Source organism: Nansenia antarctica (assembly GCF_963989245.1).
Source record: "Nansenia antarctica genome assembly, contig: SCAFFOLD_206, whole genome shotgun sequence".
NCBI lineage: Eukaryota > Metazoa > Chordata > Actinopteri > Argentiniformes > Microstomatidae > Nansenia > Nansenia antarctica.
The window spans coordinates 94660-111806 of NW_027662945.1; the positions used below are offsets into that span (position 1 = coordinate 94660).

Sequence of the window (17147 nt, forward strand, 5' to 3'; positions counted from 1 at the left end):
CCTTCCTGTCAAATCTCTACTGTCTCTGACACAATAAAATACAATAAAAAATATAAGTGGGACTGCCCCACAACGAAAAAAAAATTAAAAAATAGTGTTCGTGAGACAGGAAACACCAAATGCATCAAATATTTACAATGTATACATAGCAGAACAAACAATAACCCCTCCCAGCCCATTTCCTCCCTTAGGTTCCAGGGCATAGAGCAGATTAGTCTTCAGAGAGGGGGTGATGTTGACAGAGAGAGCTTTTTTGGATCCACGCCCTAGAACGTCTACAACCCCTAGGTTTGAATGAGGATTTCGACATGAAAGTTTTGCTGAGTATGAATAAATTACTTTAGACACTATATATTCTATGCTGGCTACGATGATGCCTACTGCCTGATGTCTGCATGTTTGTAGCATTTCTCTATTGTTTTTTGTTCTGCTATGGATATATATTGTAAATATTTGATGTATTTTGTTGTTTCCTGTCTCACGAACACTTGTGTATGTTTTTCTATTCCATTAAATCTAGGATTACAATTGCCTTGATCAGTGGTGTAACAAGTCTGCACTGGGCCCTGATGCAAGATGGCCACTGTGGGCCCGAGGGAGCGTGCCATTTTTTTCTGGAAATGTTTGTTTTGCGCAATTCATGCTTGGCTTACAACAAGTTGTAATTCATTAGCCTAAATAAATAATAGCCTAGTAAAGGGTGCATTTTCCGAGAGAGAAAGTCCAGCCTGAATTACTGTTTGTTTGCTGCAAACTGTTGGCATTTTGGAATTGTGCATGGAATTGTTCTGTCAGTTAATTTTGGATATCTGCCATAATATGGCTGCAATGCTATTTTATAAAACTACAATACAAAAAAGAAACAGTTCAAATCCCACAAAAAATTACTTTAATAAACCCTGCCCGGTGATCGATCTAGTTAATATTAGAACTAAGAGATGCAACTCTTTTGATATATCAGATTTATATTCACTGGAATAGTGAAAAGGAATAGACCTAACTAAAGTGTTATATCTGTACATACAGTATATCTTTATGGCTTTTGCAGTATTGCACTTGCATCTGGCTAGATGTACTGTATTGGTGGCGGTGGTAATTTCCCAGAGGCAGCCCCTAGACAGTGTGGTGACTTCACATCCTTTGACTCGGAGGGCTACGGCACCAATGCGGGCTGCAGTGCATCAAGGGAGATAACTGAGGCCGCTGTGATGCTCTTCTACCGCTGAAGACATTAACTTCCCTTTGGGTAAGTAAGTAAGTAAGTAAGTAAGTAACATTTATTTATAGAGCGCCTTTCGCAGACCAAGGGTCACAAACATTTACATAACAAGGAAAAAGCAAACACAATAAAACATAATACAAGAGCGAGAGCTACAGCAGGTTAAGACAGGCAAAACAAATGAAAATAAAAACAAGTAAGACAACAGGTGTACAACAGCATCAACAAGACACGGAAAGACAGGCACATTGGGGCTATCCAAAAGCCTGTCTAAACAAAACAGTCTTTAGCTGTTTTTTAAAAACTTCGACCGAGCCAGCTGATCTAAGATCCAAGGGCAGAGCATTCCAAAGCCTGGGGGCCATGGTTTGGAATGCTCGATCACCCTTGGTCTTCAGTCTGGCACGGGGGACAACCAGCAAACTCTGGTCAGAGGACCTGAGAGACCTACTGGGGCTGTAAGGGCACAGTAGGTCACAGATGTAGGCAGGTGCCTGACCATGGAGGGCTCTGAAAGTGAATAATACCCATCAATCAAAAACGTTGCTAGTACTCCCCCCACCCCGCTGTTGACAAAACGTTACGGGAAGGACCAAAATCAAGTCCACCTTTTTTTATTCTACTTTATTAGCCTCATGTTGTGGGAGGGCTTTCCTGTAAATGTCCTCAGACACAACTGTTATTGATTACGATATGTCCTTGTTGACAGTTCCACTGCTCAGACTCAGCAGATAAGAGCACGTGGATGGGACACAGGTGGTTCAGAGCCTGTGTGACTGATGGATATAAATAGAAGCACCGCCCGGGGTCGGCATCACACCTCCACCTGGACACAGACACGCCACAGGTTCTTCTCAGAGACCACCTCAACACTGCAGGTAAACACCACAGGTTTATTTGACCTTTTCCAGGGCCCTATTCCACGAAGCTCGATAAAGTTCTAAGCCTCGATAAAGTTCTAAGCCTCGAAAATGTTAGCTTGCGTTCGGTGCCATCAATGTGGCTCAAATAATTAGCTGCTTGGTTGAGCTCCTTCTGAGTCAGATATAATTAGCCTGCTCCCGACCAGGCTAAAACACAGGCTATAGTCATCCGTGCGTCAAAAAAGGCTCACAGGCGGAAACTAAACCCCGAACGACAGTTCCTCATGTGTCTTTTAGGAAATACTAGTTCCCACTTCACACAAGATAGATAGATTAGATAGTTTGACTGTGTGATAGATAGATAATTTGATATTTTGAAAGTGTGATCGATCGATAGATAGTTTGATTGTGTGATAGATAATTTGATATTTTTAAAGTGTGATCGATCGATAGATAGTTTGATTGTGTGATAGATAACTTGATATTTTGAAAGTGTGATAGATAGATCGATAGATCAATAAAGAAAAGAGTGTAAAAAAAAAAGTTATTATTACAACTTGCATTGCTGTCATCACAGCAGTCTGGCTGGCGTAGTGGTTAAGACAGCCGACTCGAGTTCCAAAGGTTGCGAGTTCGAGACTTGACTAAGTCATTCTTTTTTTTTCTTTTTTTACATTTAACCAAAGATTTCATACACCATTGTAATCGTGTCAGTTCTTGTAAATTAGCCTGCACCATCATTTTATAGCCTACATACTTTTTTAGATTAGATTTTAGATTAGATTCAGACAACGAAATGCAGTAAAAAGTGCGTCTGAGAGGGATTCGAACCACCGATATAAAATGACGAATAAATCCTGTGGCAGCGGTCGGTACCACTAGGCCATTGTGGCGATATGATGGTTTGTAGCCTGCTGCTGATATCACCACAGTAGTAATATTCATTTATTAAAATATGAACATATAACAATAACTGGGGCTAGTATGACCTACGCATTTAATCGGTCAGCAATTTCTTGCCAAACCATTTCCCTCGCCTTGTTAATTGCGGCAGTATTGCACTATTTTACATCTTATTTTTCCGTCTTCATAAAAATCAATAATTCGGAATGCTGCGCAAATGTAGTACCCCTGCAGAGTGGAGTATCTTCATTTCGACAGATCGACTCTTCTGGGCTGCGTATGTCTGCGTGCACGCGCCCATATCGAAGATTTGTAAGCCTGTCTTCTGTGAACACTGATGACACAAGGCTGATCCTCGTTCGAGGAATCACCTGAGGCTTGAATTCCAATCTCGAGTTGCCTGAGCGCCGCATTTATTTATAGCGCCGCTATACTGATCCACCTTTAGTGGAATGACCCCCTGGTTAGGTTGAGAACAAGTCTGCTTTTCAAGAGAGACCAGGGGGGTATTCCATCAACGCCGCTAAAGGAAATTCCAGGTGTATTTTTGATAAGTCTTGTGAGACTAGTACATCAGGGGAGGCTGGTGGAGGTAGACATTGTATTATTAATAGTTTATACATTTTCCATTGTATTTATTAGTATTATTTTTCCCTTACTTTGAAGGGAAGGCCGTGGCGAGCCCTACCAGGGTTCTTAACCTCCTCTGCACAATCTGTCTTTTCTTTTCATTTAGTCTTTCATTTGTCATTGTGCGTGCAAATCTTACATCAATAAATAAAATAGGAAAACAAACACAAAAGGTACATGTTGTATGTATAGGCCTCCGTTAAGTGTGTATCTGACAGTGTGGTGTGATTGGCTGATGGATCTGTCTCCCCTGGTCCTGACAGACATGACGAGCAGCGCTCCTCTCCTCCTCCTCCTCCTGGTCCCGCTAGCGATGGTGCAACACGTGTCACCACAAGACATCACTACTCCTGAACTGGGTATGAGATCACCTCTACGGCTTGTTACATGTGCAGCAATAGGCTTCATAGTTATTGTAATGACACGTGTTGTAACATATGTGTTGTTAACACATCTTTCTCTACTCATGTAAACTGATCTAATTATTTCAGTGGCTTCATAGCCAATAATTAAACTTACAACACATTGACACACACACACACACACACACACACACAAACACACACACACAAACACATTGACCTACATATTTTCATGTTGTCATGAATGCAGGGAAAGACACTGACCTTTTGGAGAAGCTGAGAAAGAGACAAACTTTTGTTGGCAGGAGCTGTAAGCAAATAAAGGACACATATGAAAAAACTGAAGGTAAGGGACACGTTGTAGTGGAATGATGCCTGATCCATCTGTGACACTGATCCATGCCTCTGTACTCTGTACTCGTGGGCTCAGAATGATAAGGTTCTATCTCCGTTTAGGGTAGTTCAGAGATATTGAGCGTCAAAGTTTTTACATTCCATTATGTTTTGTGAGATGGAACCTTTGTATTTTATGAATTACTAACTCAAAACAATTACTAACTTTAAAAAATAACACCACACGGGCATTAATAAACACCTAATGGATCAGATTATGTAAAAAACTCAATTTTGACAAAAATGGAGATGGAACCTTATAATTCTAACGTCACCTACTGCCTCTGTCGCCACCCAGTGGTGTTGATTGCTGGAAGAGAAAAGATAAAAATAATAAGAACAATTGTAATTATGTCTTTACAAACAAGTACAAATGGTACAATTTCTCAAGGAGAAAACATAAATGATACATTTCTTAAAATATATATACAAAAGCAGACTCTCTTGCTCTCTCAATTTAATTAGGAAATATTTTATTTGAAAATGTCAGAACTTGAATATTGGAACCCTGGTCTCCCGGCAACCACCATAATCTGTTAAACCAAAAACGCAAATCTGCTGAGATTGTCGTTATTGGGGCTCAGTAATTTTGGGGTGTTGCCACAGATATCATAGATGGGCTGTACTACCTGACCACGGCCAGCGGGGTGGTCTACCAGACATTCTGTGACATGACCACCAATGGCGGCGGCTGGACACTCGTGGCGAGCGTGCACGAGAACAACATATATGGGAAGTGCACGACAGGTGACCGTTGGTCCAGCCAGCAGGGTAGTAACCCCAAAGTGCCTGACGGGGACGGGAACTGGGCCAACAGAGCCACCTTCGGAACACCAGAGGGCGCCACCTCTGACGACTTCAAGGTAGAGCTGCTCCACTTAACAACACAGCAGAAAGAGTAACTCAGGGCATGGCTAAACGTTTCATCAACTCATACCAGAGAGTTGTAACTAGGAGACTCATACCAGAGAGTTGTAACGCTAGGAGACTCATATCAGAGAGTTGTAACACTAGGAGACTCATACCAGAGAGTTGTAACTAGGAGACTCATATCAGAGAGTTGTAACACTAGGAGACTCATATCAGAGAGTTGTAACACTAGGAGACTCATACCAGAGAGTTGTAACACTAGGAGACTCATATCAGAGAGTTGTAACGCTAGGAGACTCATACCAGAGAGTTGTAACACTAGGAGACTCATACCAGAGAGCTGTAACACTAGGAGACTCATACCAGAGAGTTGTAACACTAGGAGACTCATACCAGAGAGTTGTAACATTAGGAGACTCATACCAGAGAGTTGTAACGCTAGGAGACTCATACCAGAGAGTTGTAACGCTAGGATACTCATACCAGAGAGTTGTAACGCTAGGATACGCACCGCCTTAACTCAGTTATGTGGTCAACCTTCTTTCAGAAATGAGGAATGGACTGCACTTATATAGCGCCTTATTCCAAAGCACTTTACAATGGCCTCTCATTCACCCATTCACACACCAATGGTGGGTAGCTACCATGCTAGGCGCCGGCCCGCTCATTGAGGGTTCAGTGTCTTGCCAAAGGACACCTCAAGATGTGGCCAGCCAGGGTTCGAAGCACCGATCTACCGACCTTGCAATCATTAGATGCCAGCTCTACCTCCTGCGCCACAGCCGGCCCCTTTCATCTTCTGTGTTTTGAGTGGCCGTTGGTCTAAATGTTGGTAATTCACTGTCACCGGATGTGCTGGAGTGTTTGGATGAGCTTCAGTCAAATTTACGAAAGTAAAAAAAATATGATTTAAAAAATAATAATAACCATTTTGTTGAATACACCCTCAGGCCCTAGATAATAATTATAATAATAATAACCTTTATTTGTATAGCACTTCTCCTGCAAACATCGCAGCTCAAAGTGCTTTAACATATCCACACAGCATACAAACAATAATAGAACAATAGTAATCAATAAAACACACAATAGCAATAATAAAAACTAAATACAGATGGAATTGGTCACCACATGTACACCATAGGAGGGTCGTGTAGGTAGAAATTGGAGGACGGCCTCATTGTAAAGCCTCCCGCAGCCTCCACAGGTGCACACCTGGGGGGTATTCCACGAAGCTCGATAAAGTTCTAAGCCTCGATAAAGTTTTAAGCCTCGATAATGTTAGCTTGTGTTCGGTGCCATCAATGTGGCTCAAATAATTCGCTGCTTGGTTGAGCTCCTTCTGAGTCAGATATAACTAGCCTGGTCGCGACCAGGCTAAAACACAGGCTATAGTGAGACGCGCGTCAAAAAAGGCTCACAGGCGGAAACTACATCCCGAACGACAGTTCCTCCCTAGGAAATATTAGTTCCCACTTCACACGAGATAGATAGATTAGATAGTTTGACTGTGTGATAGATAGATAATTTGATATTTTGAAAGTGTGATCGATCGATAGATAGTTTGATTGTGTGATAGATAACTTGATATTTTGAAAGTGTGATAGATAGATCGATATATCAATAAAGAAAAGAGTGTAAAAAAAAAAGTAATTGTCTCAACTTGCATTGCCGTCATCACAGCGGTCTGGCTGGCGTAGTGGTTAAGGCTGCGGACTCGAGTTCCAAAGGTTGCGAGTTCGAGACTTGACTAAGTCATTCTTTTTTTTTACATTTAACCGAAGATTTCATGCAAAGGTTTCAAACACCATTGTAATCGTGTCAGTTCTTGTAAATTAGCCTGCACCATAATTTTATAGCCTACAATACTTTTTTAGATGAGATTTTAGATTAGATTCAGACAACGAAATGCAGTAAAAAGTGCGTCTGAAGAGGGATTCGAACCACTGATATAAAATGACAAATAAATCCTATGGCAGCAGTCAATACCACTAGGCCATTGTGGCGATATGACGGTTTGTAGCCTGCTGCGGATATCACCACAGTAGTAATATTCATTTATTAAAATATGAACATATAACAATAACTGGGGCTAGTATGACCTACGCATTTAATCGGTCAGCAATTTCTTGCCAAACCATTTCCCTCGCCTTGTTAATTGCGGCAGTATTGCACTATTTTACATCTTATTTTTCCGTCTTCATAAAAATCAATAATTCGGAATGCTGCGCAAATGTAGTACCCCTGCAGAGTGGAGTATCTTCATTTCGACAGATCGACACTTCAGGGCTTTTTATGTCTGCGTGCACGCGCCCATATCGAAGATTTGTAAGCCTGTCTTCTGTGAACACTGATGACACAAGGCTGATCCTCGTTCGAGGAATCACCTGAGGCTTGAATTCCAATCTCGAGTTGCCTGAGCGCCGCATTTATTTATATCGCAGCTAAACTGATCCACCTTTAGTGGAATGACCCCCTGGTCTGCAATTACCACGCTTATTCCTGTTTTCCCCCTCAGAATCCTGGGTATTATGACATCACAGCAGAGGACATGTCGGTGTGGCACGTTCCAAACAACTCACCAATGGAACAGTGGAAGCTGGCCTCCATCTTACGCTACCACACTGAGAGCCACTTCCTCACTTTACATGGAGGAAACCTCTTTCAACTCTTCACGGTACCCTCTCACTGTCTCACACAGCACACACACACACACACAGATGCAGCCATATTTCCTCGGGGTATGACGTGACACATTGTGTATTCCAGCGCTACCCTGTGAGGTACAACGTGGGTACGTGCCACAGCGGAAGCCCGTCCGTCCCCATAGTGTACGACCATGGAGACGCATGGACCACCACAAACTTTTACGGACCCAATTCAAGAAGTATGAGGCTCTTAAAGATCTACATTTAACCTAAAGGAGCACCGTGTAGATTTAGTGACCCCTAGTGGCCACAAGCCTCATCATACACCTTTTAATATCATACACCTTTTAATATCATACACCTTTTAATATCATACACCTTTTAATATTGTAACCCCTGCCATATGGGCGGGGCCTGAGTTCTATTTTAAATAAGTGGCGGTATTACCTGTAATAATAAACTATTCAAATTATGACGATCAGTGCCTCCATTAACTATGTGGAAGTATTTTAAATAGGACTTCCTTTTTAATCCTTTTAATGTATTTATGTTTTAATCATCTGAATATGAATTGCCTATTACCTGTTTATGACACAACACAGTGGCTTTAAAATCAAATACCAAAGGGTATATATTTATTTACTAAATGCTAAATTTAAAGTATTGGTAGTCAATTATAATGTTATACAAAGTCAATAGACAATATTCACAATATCACATAACCAAATATAGGCTCAAAGCCTATTCCAATTCCTTTCAAGGAAATAAATGTAATGTTTCCAATAAACTCAAAGTCAACTCAAAGGATTCACAATTGTACAATATATCATTCAGTAAAATAAAAAGGTGGGCCCACACTCACACACACACGCACTCTGTAACTCAGTCCATTAACCAGTGTTACCGTTGCAGCTGACGTTGCTGGTGAGCGGGGGGCCTTGAAACTGTTATGGCCACTTCACTCGTCCACACGAGCCCAAACAAAAGCTTGTGCGTGGTTCAGTACTCAAGTAACCTCGTGGGGAACTCGTAGGTAAACGAGGGGTTTGAAAGATGGTGTAAAAAGAGGCAGAGATGAGGGGGATGAGGTCCAGCGCTCTCCCACGAGCGCAGGAGAATGATTGAAGTACACTGACACGAAGATTCAATGGACGGTCTCGAGTTACCCCAGGCGATTGGAAACGGTCTCCGTTGTCCAACGGAGAGCTTTCCTTTGGCTTGGTCTCTCGACTTCCAATTCTGAATTAACAGAATACACCGAGCTACAAAATCCAATAGCTATTTCATTTTGATAAAGCTAGAAACAATTTATCACTCAGCAAAGGCTAGCAACATGCTAACGTAATTATGCTAAGCTAACCGCTAGCCGCGATTAGCTCTACAGTCAAATATAACATACTATAACGAGTAGATGTAGCTTATAAACAAACACCAGACATATGTATTTACCTCTGGTAGCTTCAATGTGCACCAACATCCAAAAGAATAACTGTTCGTTGATTCCCGAATTGTTAATACACACAGCATACACAAGTCTTACTTCACTCGACGAGGTCCTCAAACATCCTGACACGCAACCTAACTCTATTAGTACAAAGTCCCGCCCCCTCTCTCTCAGCATACATTTCATTGGCTAGCTCTTCCCGATGGACCAATGAAATAAAGAAATGAATGAATGACATATAACCAATGAGCGAACTCACATTACAGTTTGTAACCAAGTACACATTATAAACTTATAACAATGTTAATAACCGTGTACATAACCATGAAATGATGCTTATTTATTAAATGGACTTATTTATTGAAATGCTCATAGCTCACATTAGTAGCTGGGCTACAATATCATACACCTTTTAATATCAGACACCTTTTAATATCATACACCTTTTAATACCATACACCTTTTAATACCCAGCTGCATGCTGAATGTTTGTGAGAGTTGTGACTACAAATGGTGTGTTTCTATTAAAGATGAATTCCAGGCTGGCTTCATCACATTCAGAGCCATTAACACCGAAGGTGGAGCCATGGCCATCTGCTCTGGAGTCAAACCTACTGGCTGTAACACTGAACACGTGAGTCAACATGTAACCCTAAGAGACATTCTGTGAATAAAGTGTGGTGTGCGCACCTGCGAAGGCCAGTGAATGTACATGCAAGTTTATTTCCTTCATACCCACTGTGTATGTGTTTCTCTCATTCCTCGTGTGTGTGTGTGTGTGTGTGTGTGTGTGTGTGTGTGTGTGTGTGTGTCTGTATGTAGTACTGTATTGGTGGCGGTGGTCATTTCCCAGAGGCAGCCCCTAAACAGTGTGGTGACTTCACATCCTTTGACTGGAACGGCTACGGCACCAACGTGGGCTGGAGTGCATCAAGGGAGATAACTGAGGCCGCTGTGATGCTCTTCTACCGCTGACATTCCAACAGTGTCATCCTGGGAAATGTAGTATTCTGACCAGGGAGAATTCAGCCTTTGATTGTTCAATGGAGTGTTGTCTGCTGCAATGCATATTCTTGGCCAGTAGGGGTCAGTGTTTATCCAGGAAGAGTTTAAGAGGTGAAAAACAAAGCTATAAAAATCAATGTTGTGGTATCTAATCGATTCTATGACTTTTGATTTTTCTGCGTTACTCCTCCTGTCTTTCTTTTTTTTCACTGCAGGTTGTCAAATCAGTTTGTTTGTGACAAATTGCACACACACACACACACACACACACACGCACACGCACACGCACACACACACACACACACACACACACACACACACACACACACACACACACAATAAAAAGATGCAGCATAAATCTAAATTCTCAGTTACTTCTGTGCAACCTTAACCTACAGATGACACTGCTGGTGATTAAAAGAAGAATAAATGTCATTGTTTGTAGCAGGGTGGAGGCAGAAGGACACAGGGCTGGCTCATTGTGATGCAACATGGAATTAGGAATGGTACGCGTGTTTGATATCATGACTCATAGCATTCCATGCATTACAACTAGCCCTCCGATCAGGCTGAGGGTTAATGTATCAACTTCATGTGGTTGAGTCAATTGGAATGGAATGGAATGGAATGGAATGGAATGGAATGGACTTTATTTGTCATTGCTACAGTACAGGTACCAAACAACGAAATTTAGGAGGGGTGGCTCCCCTGGTGTTAGGAAAGGGAAAAAAAAAACATTTTTAGAAAAAGCATAAAAGCATAAAATCACAAGAAGGTAAGGAGCTGGTTTACATCAATAAAGGCTATGTACACAATCCACTGTACTATACTGCACAGATAGTCAACTAGGGTTGTCATATTGCACAAAAGTATTTTTTCACGTTATTTTAAAGTGTCACAGTTTGCAGGCTTGAAAATGTACATGTTTGTGCCTCAGCACTAGCTGCCATACAATCCGTCCGGACTGTCCTGGGCCCAGAACTTAGGCCTTTTCTGTGTTCAGGGCCTTGACGGCCCTGTGGTAGAAGCAGTTCTTCAGTCTGGTTGTCTTAGCGGCCGGGGTCCTGTACCTCCTGTTCGAGGGCAGCCTGACAAAGTGTACGTGCCCAGGGTGGGTCGGGTCCCTGGAGATCTTGGAGGCCCTCCTGAGACAGCGTGTGTTGTACAGCTCCTCCAGAGAGGGGAGGGGGGCGCCGGTGATCTTCTGTGCTGTTCTCACGACTCTCTGTAGCGCGTTTCTCTCCGCTGTTGTGCAGCTGTGGAACCAGTTGCAGATGCCGTAGGTGAGGATGCTCTCCACTGCGCCGTGGTAGAAGGCCACCAGTATCTCCTGCTTGTTGTGTTCTTTCCTGAGGCATCTCAGGGTGTATAGCCGCTGTTGTGCCCTCTTGATGGTGCCTTTTGTGTTGTCCTTCCAGGCCAGGTCATCCCGCATGTGATGTCCCAGGAATCGGAGGGTTGAGACTCTCTCCACGCTCTCTCCGTCGATGAGCAGGGGCTGGATCTCGGACTTTTTCCTCCTGAAGTCTACGATGAATTCCTGGGTCTTTGACTTGTTTAGCAGCAGGTTGTTAGCCTTGCACAGCTTGCTCAGTTGCTCTACCTCATCCCTGTACGCCGCCTCGTCCCCCCCCGAGATACATCCCACCACGGTGGTGTCGTCTGCAAACTTTACAATGTAGTTGGAGGTGGACGGGGGTGAAGTCGTGGGTGTAGAGGTTGTAGAGGATGGGGCTTAGCACGCAGCCCTGGGGGGACCCAGTGCTGAGGCTGAGGGCTGTGGAGGTGTGGGGGCCCACCCGCACCCTCTGGGGGCGGTCGGTCAGGAAGTCCTTGATCCACGCACATATAGAGTGTGATAGACCCAGGTCTAGTAGTTTGGTCACTAGCCTGTCTGGAAGGATGGTGTTGAAGGCGGAGCTGAAGTCCACGAAGAGCAGTCTCGCGTAGCTGTTTCCCCTCTCCAGGTGGGATAGAGTGGCGTGGAGAGTCGTCGCTATGGCGTCCTCTGTGGACCTGTGGGCTCTGTAGGCGAACTGGTATGGATCCAGGTTGGGCGGGAGGCGTGTGAGTATGTGGGCCCGGACTAGTTTCTCGAAGCACTTCATGATGATTGGTGTGAGTGCCACCGGGCGGTAGTCGTTTAGGCAGCTCACCGTGCTTTTCTTCGGGACTGGGATGATAGTTGAGGTTTTCAGGCAGGGTGGGACGGTGGCCTGGGACAGGGACTGGTTAAAGATGTTGGTGAAAACCCTGGCCAGCTGGTCGGTGCAGTCTCTCAGCACCCGTCCCAGGACGCCATCCGGCCCCGAGGCTTTCCTGGGGTCCACCGCCTTCAGTACGCGTCTCACCTCATGCTCTGTGAGGGTGAGGCTGCTGAGAGCTGGAGAGAGTGGTGTTTGTGTTGTGGTTACCTCTGTTCGCCCCTCGTCGAACCGGGCGTAGAAGGTGTTCAGCTTTCCCGCCAGCAGGGGGTCGTCCTCTGCGGCTGTGAGCCTGTTGGCTCTGAAGTTTGTCATCTGCTGAACCCCCTGCCACATCCGCCTGGAGTCGTTGCTCAGGAGGCATTCCTCAATCTTCTCTCTGTGCTCTGCCTTGGCCGCTTTGATGCCGCGCTTTAGGTTGGCCCTGGTGGAGCTGTACAGCGGTGTGCGCTTCCCTGCGAAGAAGGCGTTGTCCCTCTCATTTATCAGTTTTTGGACCTTCCCAGTCATCCATGGCTTCGTGTTGGGGTAGACCCGGACCCGTTTGTCCACGGTGACTGAGTTGGTGCAGTTCACTATGTGGTTCAGAACCGACGACGTGTACTGTTCCAGGTCCTCATGCTCATATTCCTGCCATAGGGTGTCATTTAGGCAGATCTGCAGTGGAGCGGACCCTTCTGGCCAGGTTCTGACAGTCTTAGTGGTGATGGGAGCACTTTTCCCCATTGTAGTGTATGCAGGGATCAGGAGGATTGACACATGGTCAGACATGCCTAGATGAGCTAGCGGACTAGCCTTGTAAGCACGTTTGATGTTGGTGTATACCTTATCCAGTGTTTTTTCTCCTCTCGTTGCACATTTTACATGCTGATAGAACTTGGGTAGTACTGCCTTCAGGTCGACATGATTAAAGTCCCCCGCTATGATGTGAATAGCCTGTGGATCAGTGCTTTGTTGGCTACTAATGACTTCATATAGACGCGCCAATGCTACAATTGAAACGTTTGTGACACACACACACACACACGTGAGAAATGCCAGGATGTACACTAGATTCGCCAACATTTCTACTATACTTAATATACTCTTATATACTTTTCATACTCAACTTCCCCAAAATGCATTGGGCGTCTCTTCAGTCTCTCAAACTGCGTGAAACAAATTCGTCATCCAGCTGTTGTTGTTTACATGTTGTTGTTTACATGTTGTTGTTGTTTACATGTTGTTGTTGTTTACATGTTGGTGTTGTTTACATGTTGTTGTTGTTTACATGTTGTTGTTGTTTACATGTTGTTGTTTACATGTTGTTGTTTACATGTTGTTGTTGTTTACATGTTGTTGTTTACATGTTGTTGTTGTTTACATGTTGTTGTTGTTTACATGTTGTTGTTTACATGTTGTTGTTGTTTACATGTTGTTGTTGTTTACATGTTGTTGTTTACATGTTGTTGTTGTTTACATGTTGTTGTTGTTTACATGCACCGATTGCCTGAAGAGACCGGAAGCTCGCAATAAACAACGTTTTTTGCACAGATTTGAGTGTGCAAATGCTGCTTTGTTGCACTCATTTAGTGGACTACAAAAACATACACAAGTGTTCGTGAGACAGGAAACACCAAAATGCATCAAATATTTACAATGTTTATTTATTTTACAACTCCAAAAGCTGGGCAACTAAAAACAGATGCATTGGCAACTAAAATCATGTGTGGGTCAGTATGGTAAATGACATTCTGACAACAGAGTTGACTAGCTTTAGATAAGGGGAAGAATACAACCAACACATGACTGCAATGGAGAGAATGGCACTACCATAACACTGAAGTGAAACACAGAACACTCACTCTTTACACTTTGAAATCATTGAATGGAACAGTTTAATATGGTGACTGGCTGGGCTGGAAATTGTCAATCCCATCTGGCAACCCTGCTCACCACATACACACATAACTCTGCACAGCTGTTCTATTAAATGACCGTTAATTAGGCGGGGCACCGTAACGGCCGTTATCTATCAAACTGTAACAAACTTTGCGCCGCAAAGATGGATATATTAACACAAATAACTGTCTAATTAGTTAAATTATGAATGGTCTTCAGAAGAGGACGTAGGAAAGGAACGTGTTCAGTTTGTAAGCGACCCCTTTAAAGACACTTAGTAGTTATATTGTATATATTTGGGGGTCTCTGTATTTAACTTGTAATTGTACATTTAGATTTTCAATGGTGTTTCTGCACCATAACGTAACTTTTATGTTGACAGCCACATATCCTAGGGCTGAAATGATGTAAAGTTGACGGTCACGGTGAAAAGAAATGAATCTATTGAGTAAATACTTTTGTTTTGTAATTCTCTACCTCATAACCTAAACCAGCACCTGGCTGGACGGAGGACAAGGTATGTTGTTGCTGTCGGTATATTTTGGGGATTATTTGTAACTGTTGAACGTGTAAGTTAAGTTAGCCTACTGAAGAATGTTTGTGTTAGTCGGTTTGGACTCACTACTAACTAACTAGCCTGTTAGCGTTAGCAGCGTCATGTTAGCTCAACTGTAACCTAGCAACGTTAGCAGCGTCATGTTAGCTCAGCTGTAACCTAGCAACGTTAGCTCAACTGTAACTGTAACCTAGCAACGTCAGCAGCATCATGTTAGCTCACCTGTAACCTAGCAACGTTAGCAGCGTCATGTTAGCTCAGCTGTAACCTAGCTAGCTCTGTCTGTGTTAGCAGCTAGTAATAATAATAATAACCTTTATGTATAGCACTTTAACTGCAAAAGTAAAAAAGGTAAAGTAGTAAGTGTCATGCTTATTATTGGTGAACTGTCTATGGATTGTGGTTCAATAATATATTGTTTATGAGCTATGTTGTGCAAACTGTGACAACATGTTTTATTTTATATTATTCAGCAATGTCACACAAGAGGGAGTGCTGTTATACTGAATATAAGCACGGCTGTGATTATCTTCGGTTACCTACGACCGAATCACAGCCGTGTGCTGATATTCAGTATAACAGCACTCCCTCTTGTGTGATATTGCTTAATTATAATCGGCTCCCCCTTTGTTTTCACACAGGAATGCAGTTTTATCTGGTTGGGTAAGAAAAGGAGATATCCAGCACTTTTTGGGTGCTAAAAAAGAGTAGTTGAAACGTGTAAATGCAGCCTGTATTTCCTATGGTTGTCATGCAGGCTTAATACTGAGCAGTAGGGGGCCAGGAGAACAGTGAACAGGACCTGGCAGCAAAGAGGTGAGTCAGAAAGGAGCCTCTGCACTTAAAGATGTACGCCATCATACCAGATATTTAGTCAAACAGTACTTTCAGAAACTGATGGGATGCATGACAATCATACTCAAGCTCTCAACTAATTATTGTAGAACTTTCTATAAAGTGTTGACTACTGATAGTAAAGAAAGCATGACACCATCACGGTTGTCTTATACTCATCCCCCCCCCCCCCTCCCCACCTTCCCGCCAAGGTCTTTCCTACAATGACTAGTCACCTTACTTACTAAACATTCTAGTAAGTTAGTCTTGTATAGTTTTGTATTGCATACCTAAGTTGTTATATCATGTGTGTCCCCAATGTCTGACTTTTACGCAGCTTGTTTTATCTGAGTATTTCTGTAGCACCAATCAGACCAAAGTATGCTGCATTGTACTTTGTCAAATAAAAGCGATTCTGGTTCTGGGACTAGGACTTAGATGATAATGTAGCCTGACATCTTCTGTGGTTGTCCTTCAGGCTTAATACTGAGCAGGATAGTATAGATGAGGGTGAGATTTACATGTATGCATTCTTGTATTAATATTCTGGATTTGATTTATGTTAAAAGAGCAAGATACTGTAAGGATTGTAAGACTTCAGTTCACTGAAGCATGCGCCTGCCCTGTACTGTGTTCCCTTTACGCCCTAGAGAAAAAGTTGACCCCCCCACTCCCCTCCCCCCGATTGTCATTATATAATTCGCACTCTGGGTATAAGTGATTGTCTAACTGCTTTCTATGCAATAAAGCTGAATTGTTTTATCTGTGCTGGAAACATAATTGAAAGTTATTTATGGCCGCATGTTAGTCAATACAATGAATAAACCATTTTTTAAAATTTCACTTTCAGTAAAAACCTGACCGAGTTTGGGTTGTCTTGAGGATTGACTGCATTTGTTTTCATCGTGTATTGATGCAAATGTGTACGGTGGTGCAATCCAGATAGAAGAGTAGTCGTGGTAGTATATTAGAAAGAAAGTAGAGGGAGGGGAGGGGGGGTGTTTTTTAATTGTGACACAACAAATGTTCCATACTATTCTCACTCAGTCCTCAACGTTGGTGTTCTTTGATGTCATTGATGAGTGAAGAGGAGAACAGCAGTTAAGATTCTATGTACACTCGGTAACCTTTTTACATGTACTCCCTCTGCAGCCACTCTTGATGAAGTATTTAGGTTTCCCTGTAACCTTGGGACACTTCTCACCCCCAAAAGGCTCTAAAAGGTGGGCTTGACCTTTTGTAACTGAAGCATTTCACTGGCACCACACTGACTGAACTTAACAATGCAACCTCATGATCCAAGCCCACATTTGGGCATGATCAGTCTTGTGATAC

The 17147-nt window shown here is 43.0% G+C and overlaps 1 protein-coding gene across 2 annotated transcripts; it reads left to right on the top strand.

Moving 5' to 3' along the window:
- Positions 1–1955: 1955 nt before the first annotated feature.
- On the top strand, positions 1956–10695 carry LOC308175198 (intelectin-like). 2 transcript variants are annotated; one of them, XM_080550915.1, is made up of 8 exons: positions 1956–2097; positions 3879–3974; positions 4228–4323; positions 4977–5233; positions 7759–7917; positions 8010–8127; positions 9863–9966; positions 10155–10695. In XM_080550915.1, the coding sequence occupies exons 2-8, from the start codon at positions 3881–3883 to the stop codon at positions 10305–10307; spliced, it is 981 nt and encodes a 326-aa protein (XP_080407041.1). In that variant the 5' UTR covers positions 1956–2097; positions 3879–3880; the 3' UTR covers positions 10308–10695. The 2 variants fall into 2 exon arrangements, with proteins under 2 accessions (XP_080407041.1, XP_080407042.1); XM_080550916.1 differs by lacking the exon at positions 8010–8127.
- Positions 10696–17147: the final 6452 nt, after the last annotated feature.